The 17,007-nt window shown below is 37.2% G+C and overlaps 2 protein-coding genes across 2 annotated transcripts; both read right to left on the bottom strand.

The window, feature by feature from the left end:
• Positions 1 to 10,674: 10,674 nt before the first annotated feature.
• On the bottom strand, positions 10,675 to 11,385 carry LOC108046166. The gene is made up of 3 exons (XM_017125741.1): positions 11,128 to 11,385; positions 10,904 to 11,077; positions 10,675 to 10,848 (listed from the first exon to the last, which is right to left on the bottom strand). Exons 1-3 carry the CDS (start codon positions 11,383 to 11,385, stop codon positions 10,675 to 10,677), a joined length of 606 nt encoding a protein of 201 aa, XP_016981230.1.
• Positions 11,386 to 13,288: 1,903 nt separating this feature from the next.
• On the bottom strand, positions 13,289 to 14,006 carry LOC108046167. The gene is made up of 3 exons (XM_017125742.1): positions 13,749 to 14,006; positions 13,517 to 13,690; positions 13,289 to 13,459 (listed from the first exon to the last, which is right to left on the bottom strand). The coding sequence occupies exons 1-3, from the start codon at positions 14,004 to 14,006 to the stop codon at positions 13,289 to 13,291; spliced, it is 603 nt and encodes a 200-aa protein (XP_016981231.1).
• Between the last annotated feature and the right edge of the window lie 3,001 nt (positions 14,007 to 17,007).

The raw sequence follows: 17,007 nt of genomic DNA, 5'->3' as shown, positions 1-17,007 counted from the left end.
ACAGATAAGCGGTAATCATTAACACTGCGGCCAGTTTGGAGGCTGTTAATGGATTTTACTGGCTTTGCCTGCGGGTTGTTGCTGTTGCCAGTGTTGCTGGTGTTGCTGATGTTGTTGCTGCCACCGTTGTTGCTGCTGCTGCTGCTGCTGTTGCTGTTGCTGCTGTGCTTCGAGTGGATGTTGCCGCGGGGTGGCAGCATTTGTGCGTGCTGCGGGGGCTTTTAGCTGTAACTAATTCAATTCAATCGGTATTTACAGGCTTAGTTGCATGCTTAAAACATTTTTAAATGTTTCACAACTAGGGGAAAGGTATAGGGGTGATTTATTTCCATGGCTACGTGTTTCGGTCAATGTAATATATTGGTTTTATTTTAGAAATTCTTTCCGCAAGCCTGAATGATTTTAGTGAACAAGTGAATAGATAATTGTAATGGACGTAGTAGTAGTGACTCAATGCTAGTTGAAAACATTATTATATTTTCTTAAAAAATAAATATAATTAAAAAAATTAAATCAAAAATTATGTTTTAAGGTAATAAAATCGATTGTCATTTACACAATTTTTGGGCTTTAAAAAGCTGAAATATTTCCTTGTTTCCTCCAACAACTTTAAATCTTTTTTTCCTTTCAGAACGTTTAAAGGATTAGTTAATTATAATGTTTTGAAAGAGCTGGTTAAATAAATTGTTTTATTGTGTTAAAATGCTTCGTTCATAGTTAAATCTAATTGAGAGGTGTTTGCATATTTGAAACACCTATTTAAGCTGTTTTAATTTCAGTATTATTGATTTCTGTATTTAGTTTATAACGTATAGTTTAGCTAGTTTCATTCTACCAGCGAATTGTTTCTCTGTCCAATCCAATTATCTGGGAATTTAATTGAGGCCGGTTTCATTGTTAAATAATTCACAACTAAATTTCGTTAAGCTAGCCTACACCAAATTGGTTTTGCATGGCAACATCATTGATATGGCAATTGCCACTTGTTCTATTAGATGGCAAACACACACACACACACACACATAGACTAGCTCACACACAATATCCTATTTCCTATATCCTGATGATCATCAATCACTGTGGCACGCGAACCAGAAAACCCAGTCCGGCTGACAGTGCACTTTTTTCATTGAATCCCCATGGGGAAGGGGAGTGGGGAGGGGGGTCAGAAATTGGACAAGGGAACGGGGAAACTTTGGAGGGTGGACTACTGGTACAACTATAATTGGCAATTCATGCAGGAAACAGGCCATTATGCCGCTGTTAACTTATTAGCCGGCCATGAAAAAGGCTCTCGGTTCGATCAGCTGCTGCGTCACTGCATCCGGAGCTGTCACCTCCTCGAGTGGAATGTCCGGAAGTGTCCGTTGCTTTTTTATCGAATATAATTACCATACCCACCTATAGTGGCCACCCCCCTCCACTCCACAAACATCACCCAGTTCGGTGAATGTCTTTCGGTGAGCCTGCGGCTGCCATTGTCTCTGCTCTCGAGGTGTTCAACTGGACGATACACTGGCACTAATAACATAGCTTTAAATTCTTAATATGTTAAGTGGGGGATTTTTGCATAATAAAATATTTTTATTTACGTAATCTTTTAATTGACTTCATGCTAAAAATAACTATTCTTACAAAGGGACTGTAACCAATATCCATTTCTTTTGATGAAATGTATATATTTTCTTAAATTTTTGTCGTTGAGAATGTGCATTATGTTCCTAATCAATTGAGTGGGGAATTATCATTAAAATATAAATTTTAATTTGCTTAATCTTAAAGGTAACATAATGCTAAAAAAAACCATTTGTCAAAAATAAACTGTATTAAATAGCGATAACTAATATTTATATTAAAATATATCCAGCATAAATATTGTAAATAAATGCGCTGATTATTTAGGACAAGAAATAAATAGTAAAATCTTAAAATTTTGATCCTTTCCTTTCCCTCTTTTTAAAACTTTTAAAATAACGCTTAAGGACGATTTAAACTTAACAACTTTTTTAATATTATTCAATTTAAAGCCTACTTTAAGCTTACAACGAAGACAAGAAAGTTTTCCTAAGGATCTTATAAGAAATGATTGGCTTATTTCACAAATAAAGACTTCATAGGTAGCTATATTTTTGCACACTGTGACAATAAGCGGCTTAATTAGGAATGCAGCAAGAGCAGTAGGAACAGGAGCAGGTGAAGGCCTCAGGCGGCGGCATAAATACAATATGCACTTGGATTCGCATTAGAACACGTTGTGTCGGAGGCCTGTTAATTACACTTGCAGAATGCTCAAGGCTACTGCTTTCCCACACCACCCACAACCACCCACTCCACCCCCTCACCCATTATCAACCAGCCATTTGCCCATATAATCAAAGACTGCCTTTAGGCATCTCTGTTTATGGCGCTATTAAGCAGCGACACTGAGCAAATGCAGAATTTGCAGTGTTTGCTTGGGAACATAAAATTACAAAATCTTGGGCCCTGAATTAGCGCGGCCAAAATGCCGGGACATGTGCCAATTTCTGATGTGTTCAACGCTGCCAGTTCAAACACAATAAAAATTATGCGTGTCATAAATCCAACTGATGAGATTTGCATTTTGTACCCCCATCCAAACGCCCCGTTGGCCAAAGTCGTTATGCCATCAAACTTGAGGAGTGACGAGGAGCTGGAATGGGATGGAATAGGATGGGATGGGATGGGATGGATGTCGATGTAGATGCTGTTTGATATCCAGCGGGTGCCATAATAATTTTCGCCTAATAATGATGCGCGTTATGGCTTGACGACAACAGAGGAACCTTCCTCTCCGCCATAACTTTGCATGTCTCCCTGTTCCAGGACATTGCAGGGAAACAAATGACGCTATTCAGCGAAGGAGTCCTCCATACACTTAGAAAAAGTGAAGATGTAGTTATAAGTTAGTATAAATGTATTTAGTTATAAGTTAAATCAAGTTTTTATTGTGATTTTTAGATATGTACGTGTAAATTTGAAAATAAGTTTTGAAGAAATCCTTATACTATTTTTAATTACTTAAGTAATTTTATTTTCTAGGACCTCCTCATTAAATACTAATAATAATATAAATTCAAGGTTAATACTTACGGCTCTAAAAGAAGATCTTTCAAATAGATAGAGTGGTATGCAATAACTTTAAGCTCTTAATAAAATAAGATTTTTGGAAAAAATATAACATTTGAAGAGCTTATATGCAATAATGTTTAAATTCCTAAACAGAAGTATAACTTTCAGCTTTTGGTTGGACAAATAGTGGGGATGTTTTTGTTTAAAAGGTTCCCCTTAGTAGTATTAAATCCTTTATCATTTTTTTGCCAAGTGTATTGTGTGTGCAACAAACTCAATCATAATCTGTGGCCAATGGCACTCCCCTACTTGCGAGAACGACGTTGTCATGACAACTTTCCGCTGAGGCAACGAACGCATTGCAATAACTTTTCGTTTTCTTGGATGTTGCTGGCGCTGCTTTTAGAGCTTCTTCCCGGTCTGAATCTTCATCTGGCTTGTGCAGTTGATAATCAGTGGCATTGGCATCATAAACATATCAGCAGGAAGTAGATAAGACACTTGCCACACACCCACACCACGGCACTCTCTCCAATACACTCAAACGCACTGGCTTAGCCAGCCTCTTAATGGGCTTTTATATGTGGGCGGGTGTGTGTGATTAGGTTTCATGAGCATAAAAAGAGGGAATTTCCTACAATGTTTACTCACACAGACATCAGAGTCGCAGGAATATAAATACATGCATGTTGCTCACTTCACTGAGAAAATAAATCGCTCTGAAATCAAGATTATACTCCCCAAATCAATGGAAAAACGATTTTAAAGTGTGAGCTTATAGGGGCTGTAAAATAGCTTAAGATTATATAAAATAATGTGTGCCATTAAATTATACAATGTATAAATTCTAATCTTACTTTTGTAATCTCTTTTATACCTTGGTAAGCTGTTAAAATAGTCTTTAATTTTATAAAACTCTCGTTTACAATAACTTGCCTTAAATATAGTGCAAAAGGGAATATTGACATTGGTATGAAAAATCTCAGAATAAATTCATAAATTCTTCAAAAAATGTTAAGTTTTTAGAACAGTGAAATGAAAATTCAATTTGGTCGGTGAAAACATCTTGGATCAACAATCTTAGATTTCCTTCAGTGTGCCAAACTGAGTGTAGGATTCTTTGGAGCATTTCGTTTTGGACTAAGCATGGCAAATTAGGCTTCTGATTGGGGACCCGAAAATGCAGCCATGAATAATTTATGTCCTTGCTTATGCCTCTGTGTCCATTCGAAAACACCGCAAAAAGTTGTGAGATAGAGAGTCGTCACTCACTCTGCATAATTGCCTTTAAATGTCTGGCAATTTCAAGAAGCTAAAACATTCAAGTCTTTGTTTTGGCCCCCACACACACACACACTTAAACACAGTTGCATTTCCCGTCCAGAGCATGTTGACAAGAAATTGCATAATTATGGCTTGCCCGGACAAGCGGTCAGATCAACTCAACCGCAAGTGCTGTCTTTACACGACAAGGGCCAAATAGGGTAAAAGCTGGAGGGAAAGACTGCAGGAAAATCCGGGGGAAAAGCTGGGGGGGAGTGGCTAGGGGAAAAGCTAGAGGAAAAGCCGGTGCAAAGGGATGCAACTATCCGAAAGTGTGGCTTAGCTCCCAGTTAGGAGCCAGCAAACAGAGTTTTGGCCACAGGCAGCAGCTGGAGGCGGCGGCAGGCGACCACAGGTACGAATAGCTGGCTGTAACAGGTGAGCAGGTGGAAAAAAAAGGGGGAAAACGCAGGCCAGGTTGTCCCCTGCATATGCATAAGCGGGAAAGAAAAGCTTAAGCGCAGCCCTGCGAGGGCAACTTGGGCAATTGAATTGCATAACATGAATAGAAATGAATTGGCAGGCTCTGGAACCGAGAGCAGGCTTTTGCGGCTGCCCAACGGAACTAGTTCCACAATGGATTTGCATATCCGGAGGTCAAGAGTGCACTGCACTGTGCAAATATGTCCCAAAAATTGTTTATTAGATACCTTTAGTTGTCATTTTATAACAATATAAATTACAGTTCTTCACCATATGTCAGAAAGTGTGGACATTCTAATCCCATTCTAATTTTATTATTAAACTGAAATTCAGAGTTTTATATTATAATTACTTAATAGATAACTTAAAAACATCTTATTCTTATCATATTTTTACCAATTTAGTAATTAATTGAACAAGAAAAACTATAACAGAAACCTTTTGTTAAGTAAAAAGCTAATAATACTTTCAAATTGAAAACGTAGGTCTTAAGAAAATAATTGGCATAATTAGGCTATTTTAAATGTTACCAAATAAAAGTTAGATTATTTTGAATCAGAAATTTTGAGTAATTTTAATTACATTTTGTGGGTCTACCTTTTGATTCCTGTCAACTGCTAACATTTGTGCTTATTTTCCATTAGATTTAAAAACATGTAATGCAGCTTTTGTGCCACATTAAAGCGCCGTTTCGAGCTGAATTTTAAAGAGAAAATTCCTGGGGCAACCCATAGCAATTTTCACACTCGATTAGCTGCATTTGTGCACGTGCCAAACCAAACTCGAATAATACACAACAACAACAACGGCAAGCCGGGGAAAATAAAACAAAAAAAAAATGCGAAAGAAAAATAGAGGGAAAATTACAATAAACGTTAGATTTTCATTAAAACCAAACGGAATCCTGGCCGTGCATGCGTGTGTGTGTGTGTGTGTGTGTGTGTAAGTGTTGCGTTCCAAGAAAACGTTGCCTACTTTGCAGCGCACACAGCGAAATGGAAAGTTAAGCACTTGAGACGACGACAAAGGAGATTTTCCAAGGGGTGAATATCCCCGACACCCCTTTGCCAAATAATACAATACAAGCCCCCCTTTCGAGTGAGCCCTTTGTTTGGGTTCGGTTTATTCCTTTTTTTTCCATTTTTTTCTGCACTGAGCTGCACACAATAATGAAAATGTTGTTGTTTGTTAAATTCCAACAGCCGTTGCTAGAACACACTTGAGCGCCCCCACACACATACTGATACACACGCAAAGCACCCACCCAATCACACACACACACACTCATACATATGCACGCGGCTACATTGCATTACTTCCGCCTCAATGGTAATAATTTTAAAATCAATACAATTCAATAAAGTTTTATTACTGACGCTGACAAGGGTGGCGAGCTGCCTCTTTTATTTTTCCGCAGAATCCAGTGAGTGTGGCACGCTCGTGGTATTGCTTGGGTTAAATCTGCTGAGCGCTTAACCCACGACTGCCGGCGAAAAGAAGAAGAGTCCACCACCTGCCGGTGTCGCCGCGTCGCAATTGCTGGCAATTAGAATACGTTTTATAAGCAAATTGCCAGCGAACTTATGCGTCAAAGTCCAACGCCCATTTGTATGCAAATGGCGAGGAAACACTTGGCAAAAAATATTTGCATAATGGCTAAAATAATTGATCGAAGAATTCTTAATTTTTGACAGGCATATCAGTTTTCATTAATTTAAAAATATAGAAATAAATCATTCATTATACTCTTTACTTGGCTTTATGGGGAAATAAAAGTGGGTTGAAAAAAGAGATTTGATTTGTTATTCTACATTTTTTAATCAATAAGATTAAGACTTCATTGAATAATTTTTTAATAAATTAGTGACATTTTTTTGCTCTTAAACTTTGGCCCGTTCTTTCCTAGCTGCAACATTTAATAAATAGTTTGTGTTTAATACATTTTAAATGATTACTTAATTAAAAGGCTTTAAAATATCAACGGATGAATATGTTATATACTTTTGCTTTTAAAATATTATTTTCAATGGTTGGAGCTTACAAATATTCTTTTAAAAATGTTATTTAATTCCGAATCGCCTTATTTTACCTTTAGAGTTTATGACTTGTCATATTCCTGCCTTCAATTCGCCAGATGTTTTTGACAGTGCAGGTCAGCGGCTGTCGCTGGTTTCTAGCCACTTTCCCTCCTGATGAATCAAAGTCATAACGTGGCCCGAACGCCCTGCCACGCCCCCTCCCCTTGCCCGAAGGTTACGCATCGTTATGCACAGCGGCAGCGGATGACTGTTATTAAAATCAGTTGTTCGGGGGTACAGTCTTCTTTCGTGCAGACAGACAGCCAGGATGGCGGATGAGGATGGAGGATGGCGGATGGCGGATGGAGGATTTGGCACAGCTGTGCCCGCTCCAACTTCATTATAAGGAAAGGGGCGGGGGACAGTGCGACGCATTCGTTTAATGTCTTAATTTTGCACTCAGCCAAGTGAAAAATTAAAATGGTGTGGCTCCATTGTTCGCAGCGGAATACTCATCAGTAACAGCAGCGCCAGGTGAAATGAGGTTCTTTTCTTTTTTTGCGGGGCACAGCGGTCATAAGTCTAATGTTTGCCTTGTTTAAATATTAATAAAGTGGCCTTAGTGAAGTGGCCTTAGCCACAAATTGTTAAATTGAAGCTAATAAAATTCGGCTATTACGCTTGGCCAGTGTCCATTTTATGGGTCCACAAATTTCATGGCGATTAACTGTGATGGCGGGGCATGCATCAAAACCCCATTCCACCGGTTCGACTTCATTGCGTAATTGTGGCCAAACACTTTGCGGCAAAAGAACAATGGAGCTCGAAAATATTTTAAAAGAAGTTAAAAAAAAATGCGCGAAAAGAAATAAAGTAAAAATTAAAGCGCGCGAAATGCAAATGTGCGGTAAAAGAGGCGGTTGGGGGCGTGGTAGCTGGGGCAGTGGGTGGCGGTGGGCGGTTGGGCTTTTGGTTCAGCCAAGCGTTTGTGCAAATTATGGTTTAACACCTCATTGAACTCGCTGCTGCGAGGATGCCAAGGGGAAAAGCTAGAGCTGCGAAAATTTGAATTTGAATATGAATTTCATATTCAAATGAGATTTCAAAGACTTTGTGTGGCGCCAAACGGGGAATAGAGTTAATTATATAAAAATTATGGCTTATTGTTTCCATTTCTGCCTTGCCCAAAATATGTAAATTGGCCGCAAAAAATGCCATTTAATTTGAGACCAGATCAAAGCGATTAAAGCTGAGCAGGATGAAAAGCAATGCATAGATTAAATTAAAAACCCAAGAAAAGCTAGCTAAAAAAGCAAGGAAGGGCTTTTGCTGGCTTATATTCAATTATAATCAAGAATTCTTCTTAATATTAATCTGAGAAACATATTTTGATCTTTCTTTCTTTTACCTTAGGAAACTCTCATCAATTAACGCTCAAATTAATTCAAGTATTTAATGTACAAGGTATGAGGAAGATTTATAATAAATTCACACATGTAATCACATCAAAATTTTGACATTTTGGAGGACTTTAAAATGATTTATTCCTCAAGAAAATTTCTTTAAAATTGTAAAGAAGTTCAGGAGGATTTCTTAAATTATACGTTTTAAATTATATTTAGAGAGCCAAATAACTCGGCTTTCAGTTGGTTATGCAAATTTGAGAAGCTTCTTTGCCACCACATCATATTTCTTTATGGTCTTAAACTATTAAATATAAATATAATAAAATATTTTTAACGGTTTTAAGTTGTTCCGAATTGTCTTTAAGATAGAGACATATCTTAAAGGTGATAATGAATTTCCCCCGAGATTAATGCATCGATTAATTAACAAAGCCTTAAGCTACGCTTAGTCCCTTTCTGAGCAATTGTTTTGCGGTCGGTGTGCATATGTAAAACCTAATTACAACTAATTAGTATTTGCACAAGTGACAACCTTTGACCCAATGTAAACAAAGGCGGGCGACAGCGGCAACAACGCAGTGCGGCGGGCAGTCAACAAGCCAAACAAAACCAAACTAACAGCAGGAGCCGATGGAGTGGCAGCTGCCCATGACCAAATGCAAATAAACAAAACGCTTTGATTAGAAAATTTCATTACACCAAATCGAACGTTTGCCAATGGCACACACACGCACGAATGCAAATACAATCAGTGCCAAAGCAAACAAATAAATGCACAAAGGGGCAGGCGGCCCGAATGCAGTTGGCCTGGCCAAATGCATCAGGATCAGTTCATTAAAATGCCAATGCACCCCCCCCCCTGCCAAAGTCCCGGCTCCTGCCTCCGCTTTGTCCCATTTGAAAAACGCAATTTAATAACGACTGCAAATGAGCAACGCTTTGGCCAGGACCTCTCGTCCTCGTCCTCGTCCTCTCCAAATCCGGACATCGGGTCCAATGTGTGTGTCCTGCGTTTGTGTCAAATTTTATGGCCAAAGGCGCATATCAAATGAAATCGACAGGCCCGTCCCCAGCTATTGTATGTGTGCATAGGTGCACTGAAAAAAAATGCAAAAACTAAATAAGGTTATTACAGTTTTAAAATTGTGCAACAAATGTTTTTCAATATTAGTTCATTATAACATTTTTAAAAGTGATCGTAAAAAAGTACTAAAGGGCCTTAATTATCTAAAATATTTTTTACTTTTTTGACTGTAAATTGAAAAAACAAAAAAAAGAAAAGTGAGAGTACCTTATTCGCATATATTTTTTAAAGCGTTTAAACATTTTTTAGAACTTGACAAAGAATTTTAGAACAAGAATTATTATACAAGTGGTAAATGTATAAGGATTTATTAATTTCCCTGTAATTTGTTGAAAGTAAAGAGTGCTTTTTCTCTAATAAAAACCCTTGTGCTGCAATTGTTTTGCGTGTATGCTTAGGCGAAATCTGTTGCAGTTGCGAGTTGCACTATGGGCCCAACTCAATTTATTAATGCACCCCACAGCCGGAATCCTGATGCACAGGCCGGAGTCAGTGGGATTGCAGAGGAGGTGGATGAGGAGGAGGGGACAGCCATCACCATGGGAGCAAATGACGGCTGATCACAGTGAAAAGGCAATGAGGGGGTCCTGCAATTTTGCTGCTCCTTGGAGATTTTCGCCAGAGATCACAGCTTAGATAGGTTGCGGCCCGTTGGCGATTTCACATATCAATGGCCGCGACACCAGGTGGCCGCAAATATTTTAACACTCAATTAAAATTGCAATGCAAATAATTGCAGCACATTTAAAGGCTATCGCTGCGCCTCTTTGCACACGCATTTAATGCATTTTTGTGGTAATGGCAGCAAATTAAGCGGAAATTACATGGCCGTCCAGATATCGATACTCGTAGCCTGGCTGCCAGTTGAGCGTGCCGCGCTGCACGTTGCTCAAATTATGCTGATTTATATATAATTTCTGTGTAATTTCATTAAGAAATGCAAATTGCACATTAAATGCTATAAATATTGATAAATGCAATGCAACCATTCGCGGGAATGCCAGCGAAAAAGAGCAAACAGAGCGCAAATAAAACGTTTGCCAAATGAATTTGTAATTATTTTTAAGAAATTAATAAATAAATATTTTAGATTTCAGATGAATACTTTTTAATTAATATTATTTCCATAGGTAAATTTTAATAAACTTTTTAAAATGTATTATATTATAGTTTGATTATATGATGCTTAAAGTTTTGACTTTATTCTTGTTCTGAACGTTTTTTTTTGAAAGTGTAAATAATATATATGTTTTTTTCAGCAGCAGGCTTAAAACAAATTTTATATTTACATCCATAAAAAAAACAGGCATAAGATAATATTCCAACTTCACTATTTTTTCTTTAAAAACTCGCCTTTGACTTCAAAACAGACTTGTTGAGGACGCTTCACTCCATTTTTGTCGTATGGAGTTACCAAACTATGAAGTGCATAGCGACCATTTTTTATTGGATAGGCACTAGAAAGCTCAAAATTAATCGTATAGGTTTCTAATAAAATTGTGGTCTGCAAAAAAAATATTTATTGTAACTTGTAAAAAAAGTTTGTTCAAATTGTTTACCCCTTTAACATAACATTCATTTTGCATCTCCTCGGTATTTTGTATGTGTTTACTATAAACATTATACCACAGTTGATTTTTGTCAAAAAGGATTTCGCAAATGTCCTTGATAAACATATTAAGCGTGGTCGGTTGCCAAGTACCGCGATCGAATTGCAGCGCACTAAAATGAACCTGAAAATGGAACTTGTTTATTTGGAGACTGAAACACTATTAATTGGTACCTCAATTCGGTCTGATGCCTGTATATCCCAAATAACTGAATGGTTGCCCGAAAGCGTTACTCCCTCTTCACTCATAATAAAGTTGGTATTTGTAAAATCGAACAAGCTTGTGATATCGAGAGTTTCCTTTGGCTGGTCCCTGCAGGCACTGAATATCTTCTCATCCTCCAACAGAAAATCGTATTTAGATTCCATGGAATTTTTGACCAGATTCAACAGGATCACAAGCTGCAGAATTCCAAATAGACCGAGAGACATCTTTAGTGTGGTCATCGAGTAAGCTGTACTATTAATTGAATCTGGTTTTCAAGCAATTTATATATCATTTCACATAGCTAATTATTATTATTGCGTCTGCTCTAATAAGCAAAACATCATAAGGGCGGAACCAAGATTTCAATCGAATTCGGATATGTCAATTTCAGTTGTGTAAACGAAAGACGTATTATTACGTTTTATAAATGTATACGGACACCTTATTTGCAAATAAAAATATTTTGATAGGCAAATTGTGATAAGCTAACGCTGTGGGCGTGAAACGTGTATTTAAAAAGGATTTAAAAAAGTTGTTGGTTGAACTCCAAGAAAATGTCCAAACAATGCAGATTATAATGTTTAAAAAATAACAACTATTTTATGTGCAAAATAACATGGTAAATAATTGAAAATACGTTTTTATTAACTAGTATTGGATTTTTCCATATCCATCTGCTTAAACTCTTGCTCCTGTTAGCCTTTCTTTTTATACCCTTGCAGAGGGTATTATAATTTTGGTCAAAAGTGTGCAACGCAGTGAAGGAGACATCTCCGACCCTATAAAGTATATATATTCTTGATCAGGATCACCTCCTGAGTTGATATAGCCATGTCCGTCTGTCCGTCTGTCCGTCTGTCCGTCTGTCCGTCTGTCCGTCTGTCCGTCTGTCTGTCCGTCTGTCTGTTTCTACGCAAACTAGTCTCTCAGTTTTAAAGCTATCGGATTGAAACTTTGCACACACCCTTCTTTCCTTTGCACGCAGTATATAAGTCGGAGGGTATTATAATTTTGGTCAAAAGTGTGCAACGCAGTGAAGGAGACATCTCCGACCCTATAAAGTATATATATTCTTGATCAGGATCACCTCCTGAGTTGATATAGCCATGTCCGTCTGTCCGTCTGTCCGTCTGTCCGTCTGTCCGTCTGTCTGTCCGTCTGTCTGTTTCTACGCAAACTAGTCTCTCAGTTTTAAAGCTATCGGATTGAAACTTTGCACACACCCTTCTTTCCTTTGCACGCAGTATATAAGTCGGAACGGGATCGGCCGACTATATCCTATAGCTGCCATATAACTGATTGATCGGAAATGCCATAACTTTCGTGTTTGTAAAGTTAGGAAGTTGGGATTTTCTATGGGTTTTATATTTGGCCAATCAATCCGACCTACCAAATTTCATAAGGATCGGCCGACTATATCCTATAGCTGCCATATAACTGATTGATCGGAAATGCCACAACTTTGGTGTTTGTAAAGTTAGGAAGTTGGGACTCTCTATGGGTATTATATTTGGCCAATTAATCCGACCTACCAAATTTCATAAGGATCGGCCGACTATATCTTATAGCTGCCATATAACTGATTGATCGGAAATGCCATAACTTTAGTGTTTGTTAAGTTAGGAAGTTGGGATTTTCTATGGGTTTTATTTTTGCCCAATCAATCCGACATATCAAATTTCATAAGGATCGGCCGACTATATTCTATAGCTGCCATATACATAACTGAACGATTGGAAATGCCATAACTTTGTTGTTGTTAAAGTTAGGAAGTTCGGATTTTTTATGAGTATTAAGAATGCATCATATGAATAATTTTGGAGAATATAATTTATAGAGTATTCTGCAAGGGTATATCAACTTCGGCTCCGCCCGAAGTTAGCTTTCCTTTCTTGTTTTTAATTAACTCACAGCAAGAAAATAAAATTAATAGCAAGACCTTTTTGGAAGGCATATGTATGCTTAATAAAAGTAAAAGCATCCTTAAAAGGTAGCATATATTTGCTATATAAACTATTAAAATAGGTATGTTATTAAATACATATTTGGTATAACTGCGAAAAGATATATTTTTGTCAGTAATCAAACAATTTTTATTACAACACAATAAACAATCAAACAATATTTTCAGATTTTATAAAAGTTACCAATGAGTTCATAGCAGATACCATGTGGACGTCTTTGTTCTGATTTGTCAATTGAGTAAACCTCAACGCGAACGCTGTAACGCCCAACAGGCAGTGGTATACCACTTCCAAATCCCAACTCCATGGTATAATTTTCCATTACATAGACGGTCTGGAACCAACAAAATATATGTAAAAAATTCCAGATGAAAATTCATTACTGACTTACACCAAACGAAAAACATTTGTCTTCAATTTCCTTCCTATTTGTTATATGCGAACTCCAGGGTTTGTACCACAGTTGCTTTTCATCATACATAACCGCACAGAAGTCCTTTACTTTTATATTTAAAGTGGTTGGTTGCCAAAAACCTCGTTCGTAGTGAAGTAAGCTTGCAGTCATCTGAAATATAAACATGATTAAGAACGTCTTCTGTTTTAAACTTGCCATGTGGAGAAACCTCAACGCGATCCGATGCTTGGGAATTAAACACTGAAGTTATATTCCCCGACATTTGGATTCCTTGAGGGACCATAATTGTGCTCAGATTAGACCGGTCAAAAAAAGCGTCTATGTTGAGGATTCCAGGCGGTGCATCGCTGCAGTCGCTATATACTGAATCGTCATCTAGAACAAATTCGAATTTTACTTGTATTGATAAGTTAACCACTTCGAATAGGATCAAGAGCTCCCATATCCAGAATCCGCAACAATTCATCTCTATCTTGGGCTGAGAATGAACTTGCGTTTTGGAATGGATCTGCTTTTATGTCAAACATTTTATTAATGTATTACAACACAGATTACAAATTTAGATTAAACGCCTTTTCCGGATGAAAAAGAAACCAACGTATAATTTGTAGATTGATATAAAGGCAAAACAATGTGCAATAGTCATAGCTCTAATAAAAAATCATTTAGAATTATTTTGTTTTAAGCTCTTTTATAAAAAATTAGAATTGCTCGTAATTTTTTATAGTTTAGGTTGGTTTATAACTTTGTTAGTTTACAGTTGATTAGGCTTTTAATATTGCTAATAAATCTATGTATTTTGCAACACGGAATTGAGAGTACTGATAATTAGTTAAAAATTTTATGTAATGTGAGAGATTCAGCATTGATATTTAAATATTACTAACCGATTTAGAATAATATATATAAATATATCTTTAGGCAATGTAAATGAAAGCTAAATTTCACATGCAAATTTAATTTTTCAACTAAATCAGCGCTGTAAGTTTAACTAAAGTTTATTTTTAGCAGATGAGAGAGTTTCAGCTTTGAAATTTAATAATGGTATATTAGAAGAGGATTATATCTATTTATATCTATATTTAAAACGTAAGCTAAATTTTATATGAAAGTTTTATTTTTCAATTAACTCAGGGCTGTAAGTTTAATCAACTTATTTTTAACAGATGAGAGAGTTTCAGCTATCGATATTCGAATTTAATTATGGTATACAACATATTAGAAGAGGATTACATCTATTTACATTTTTAAAATGTTAGCTAAATTTCATTTGAAAGTTTTCAGCGTTGTGGGCTCTATTAACTTATTCAACTATCAATAAATGATTACCGTAAAAGAATGTTGGCCACTCATCACTCCGGGGAGCCCTTGCTAACTTATGTAAGGTAATCCCCGACTGACCTCAACTACCAACCGCTGGGCTTTAAGCGGGTTGCAGAGCTTGTTAGCCTCGTTTTACACACTTCTGCATGGCAAGGCACATTTGGTGTTTTATAACTATTTGGCATTCGAGCCAGCAAGTCGCACCAGCAGTAGATAACGCCCCTTTCTCAACACTTTGAAAAAGTTTAAATATAAATTAAAAAGTTTTCCCATTTTTTTGTTTTTTTTTTGTTTTTGTGCTTGGTGTTGTTGTTTCTGCTGCAGCATGGTTGGTGTTGTTGCTTTATTTGGTATGTATTCATGCAAAGTGAAAAGTTTGCCGGACGACATCGAACCCAATGGGGGTTTGCTGGTGTTTTGATTTTGGGAAAGGGTTCGCAGGACTCAGTTCCCTCGACTCGGTTTGTCGACCGATCAGCCTAATGCCGCGGCAACTGTTTAGGCCATTTAATCCCCTACCAATTTCCGCACTCATTTCGGCAATTTATGCAATTCCTTGGCCATTGTGCGCTTCTGGTATTTGCAATACATTATTGCTGTCAGATGAAGTTGTCCTTTTGCAAAATTAATTGCATCCTTTTTGTGGGCGTTGGGCGGTGAGTGGTGGGCGGTGGGAGGTGGACAGTGGGTGGTGGGCGGATTCTGCGGAGCTGTGGTCCCTTGACCACAGGCAGACTTCAAGGCTGCCATTGTTGTAATATTTTTGTTAGTAAAATGTGGTCAAACTTTGGCTGCCATAAAGGCGCAAACAACTCTACGGGCTGCCGGCCTTGTTTGTGTTTGCTTGTAAGTTTGCGGACTGGGGCTTGCCGCAAACATCTGACCGAAATGCAAACGCATTTGCTGCGTGCCACGCTCAAAGCCAAAGCCGATGGAACCCGAAAATGTTGACCATCCCATCTCCATTGCTACAATGCTACATCCTGCCGAAGGACCCCCATTCGTCCTGAGACCCCCCCTACCCCTACCCCGCCCCTCGTCTGTTTGCCGATCGTTAGCCAGCTTTGAAAGGCATCGCATTTGGCTGCTTGCGGCTTGCTTGAGGCACTCAACCTTGGGCTGCAGCTCCGAGTGCACACAAAAATCACTGAGTGTGTGTCCACTCAGAAAAAATAAAATATTTTTTTGGTTATGGAAAAAATTTGAGTTCTTTTGGGATTTTATAAAAGTTTGAAGGTACCAAAGGATCTATATATAAGGTGGTCGTATTTATATATAGTTTATAGTAGTTTGAATGTATAAATATCAATAAATATACTATTTATATGTGCTTAGATTTAATATATTTCTTAATACTACAAAAGAAGACTCACGAATTTTAGTATCTTTATGAAATGTGATAAATATTCTGATCTTATTCTTATATTAATTCATGAGTACATTTTAAAGTAAGTTTATAATAAAATAAATATAAACCAACACTATTCCCTAATTCATTATTTGACATAAGGCTTTCAACAACAAAAATAATTAAATAAATGTACCCTGCATTGAAAGATTGAATCAAAAATTGTTTTTATTTAATAAGAGAAATAGTATGTGATGTAATTTTATTAAAAATAAAATAACATATATTGTCATTAGCATACAAAATTAATTCAACATTTTTTAAATAGTTTTTATTGTTTTAAACTTATTAAAATTTTTCCAGTGTCTGCACTAAATGTAATCTTTGACTGCGGCCATATATCTCCTTTGCAGCGGCTTTTACTTTGCTTTGCTTGGGATGGTCAAAAAAAGGAAATTAAGTTCAATAAAAGGGAGCATTCGTAATTTATTAGGGTAAACCAGTTGGTAGCCAACGTCCTCCGTTTGGTCCATTCAACATTAAAGTTTCGGCAGCAAACGCACTTACTTAGCGAGTGCGAACTGCCATGTTGCTCGTTTCAGTTTGATGGCACCGATGAAAAGTTATCATTTTGACAAGTTCTTAATATGCAATTCCATTAAGCTGCAACCAAAGTTGAACTGCTCAACTGTCCCACTTTGCGATGCCATTCATTCGTTCATTTATTCGCTCATTCAGTTTGCAGCGAATGGAAGGCGAAAAAAAAAATAAAGAAGGGAAGCGGGCGAGCAAAGCA

This window comes from Drosophila rhopaloa, unplaced genomic scaffold (assembly GCF_018152115.1).
Source record: "Drosophila rhopaloa isolate 14029-0021.01 unplaced genomic scaffold, ASM1815211v1 contig_115, whole genome shotgun sequence".
Classification (NCBI taxonomy): Eukaryota; Metazoa; Arthropoda; class Insecta; order Diptera; family Drosophilidae; genus Drosophila; species Drosophila rhopaloa.
The sequence above is the reverse complement of the archived record's forward strand: the minus strand, read 5'-3'. Positions and strand labels throughout refer to the sequence as shown.

Bases quoted from the DNA above. Each gene is read 5' to 3' on its own strand.
- LOC108046167 (XM_017125742.1), bottom strand. From the start codon at position 14,006: ATGAATTGTTGCGGATTCTGGATATGGGAGCTCTTGATCCTATTCGAA. The intron at 13,691-13,748 runs GTTTCTCCACAT...TTTATATTTCAG, and splicing joins AAGCATCGGATCGCGTTGAG to ATGACTGCAAGCTTACTTCA. The intron at 13,460-13,516 runs GTAAGTCAGTAA...TGTTGGTTCCAG, and splicing joins ACAAATGTTTTTCGTTTGGT to ACCGTCTATGTAATGGAAAA.
- LOC108046166 (XM_017125741.1), bottom strand. From the start codon at position 11,385: ATGTCTCTCGGTCTATTTGGAATTCTGCAGCTTGTGATCCTGTTGAAT. The intron at 11,078-11,127 runs GTACCAATTAAT...TTCCATTTTCAG, and splicing joins AGGCATCAGACCGAATTGAG to GTTCATTTTAGTGCGCTGCA. The intron at 10,849-10,903 runs GTAAACAATTTG...TTTTTTTTGCAG, and splicing joins ATGAATGTTATGTTAAAGGG to ACCACAATTTTATTAGAAAC.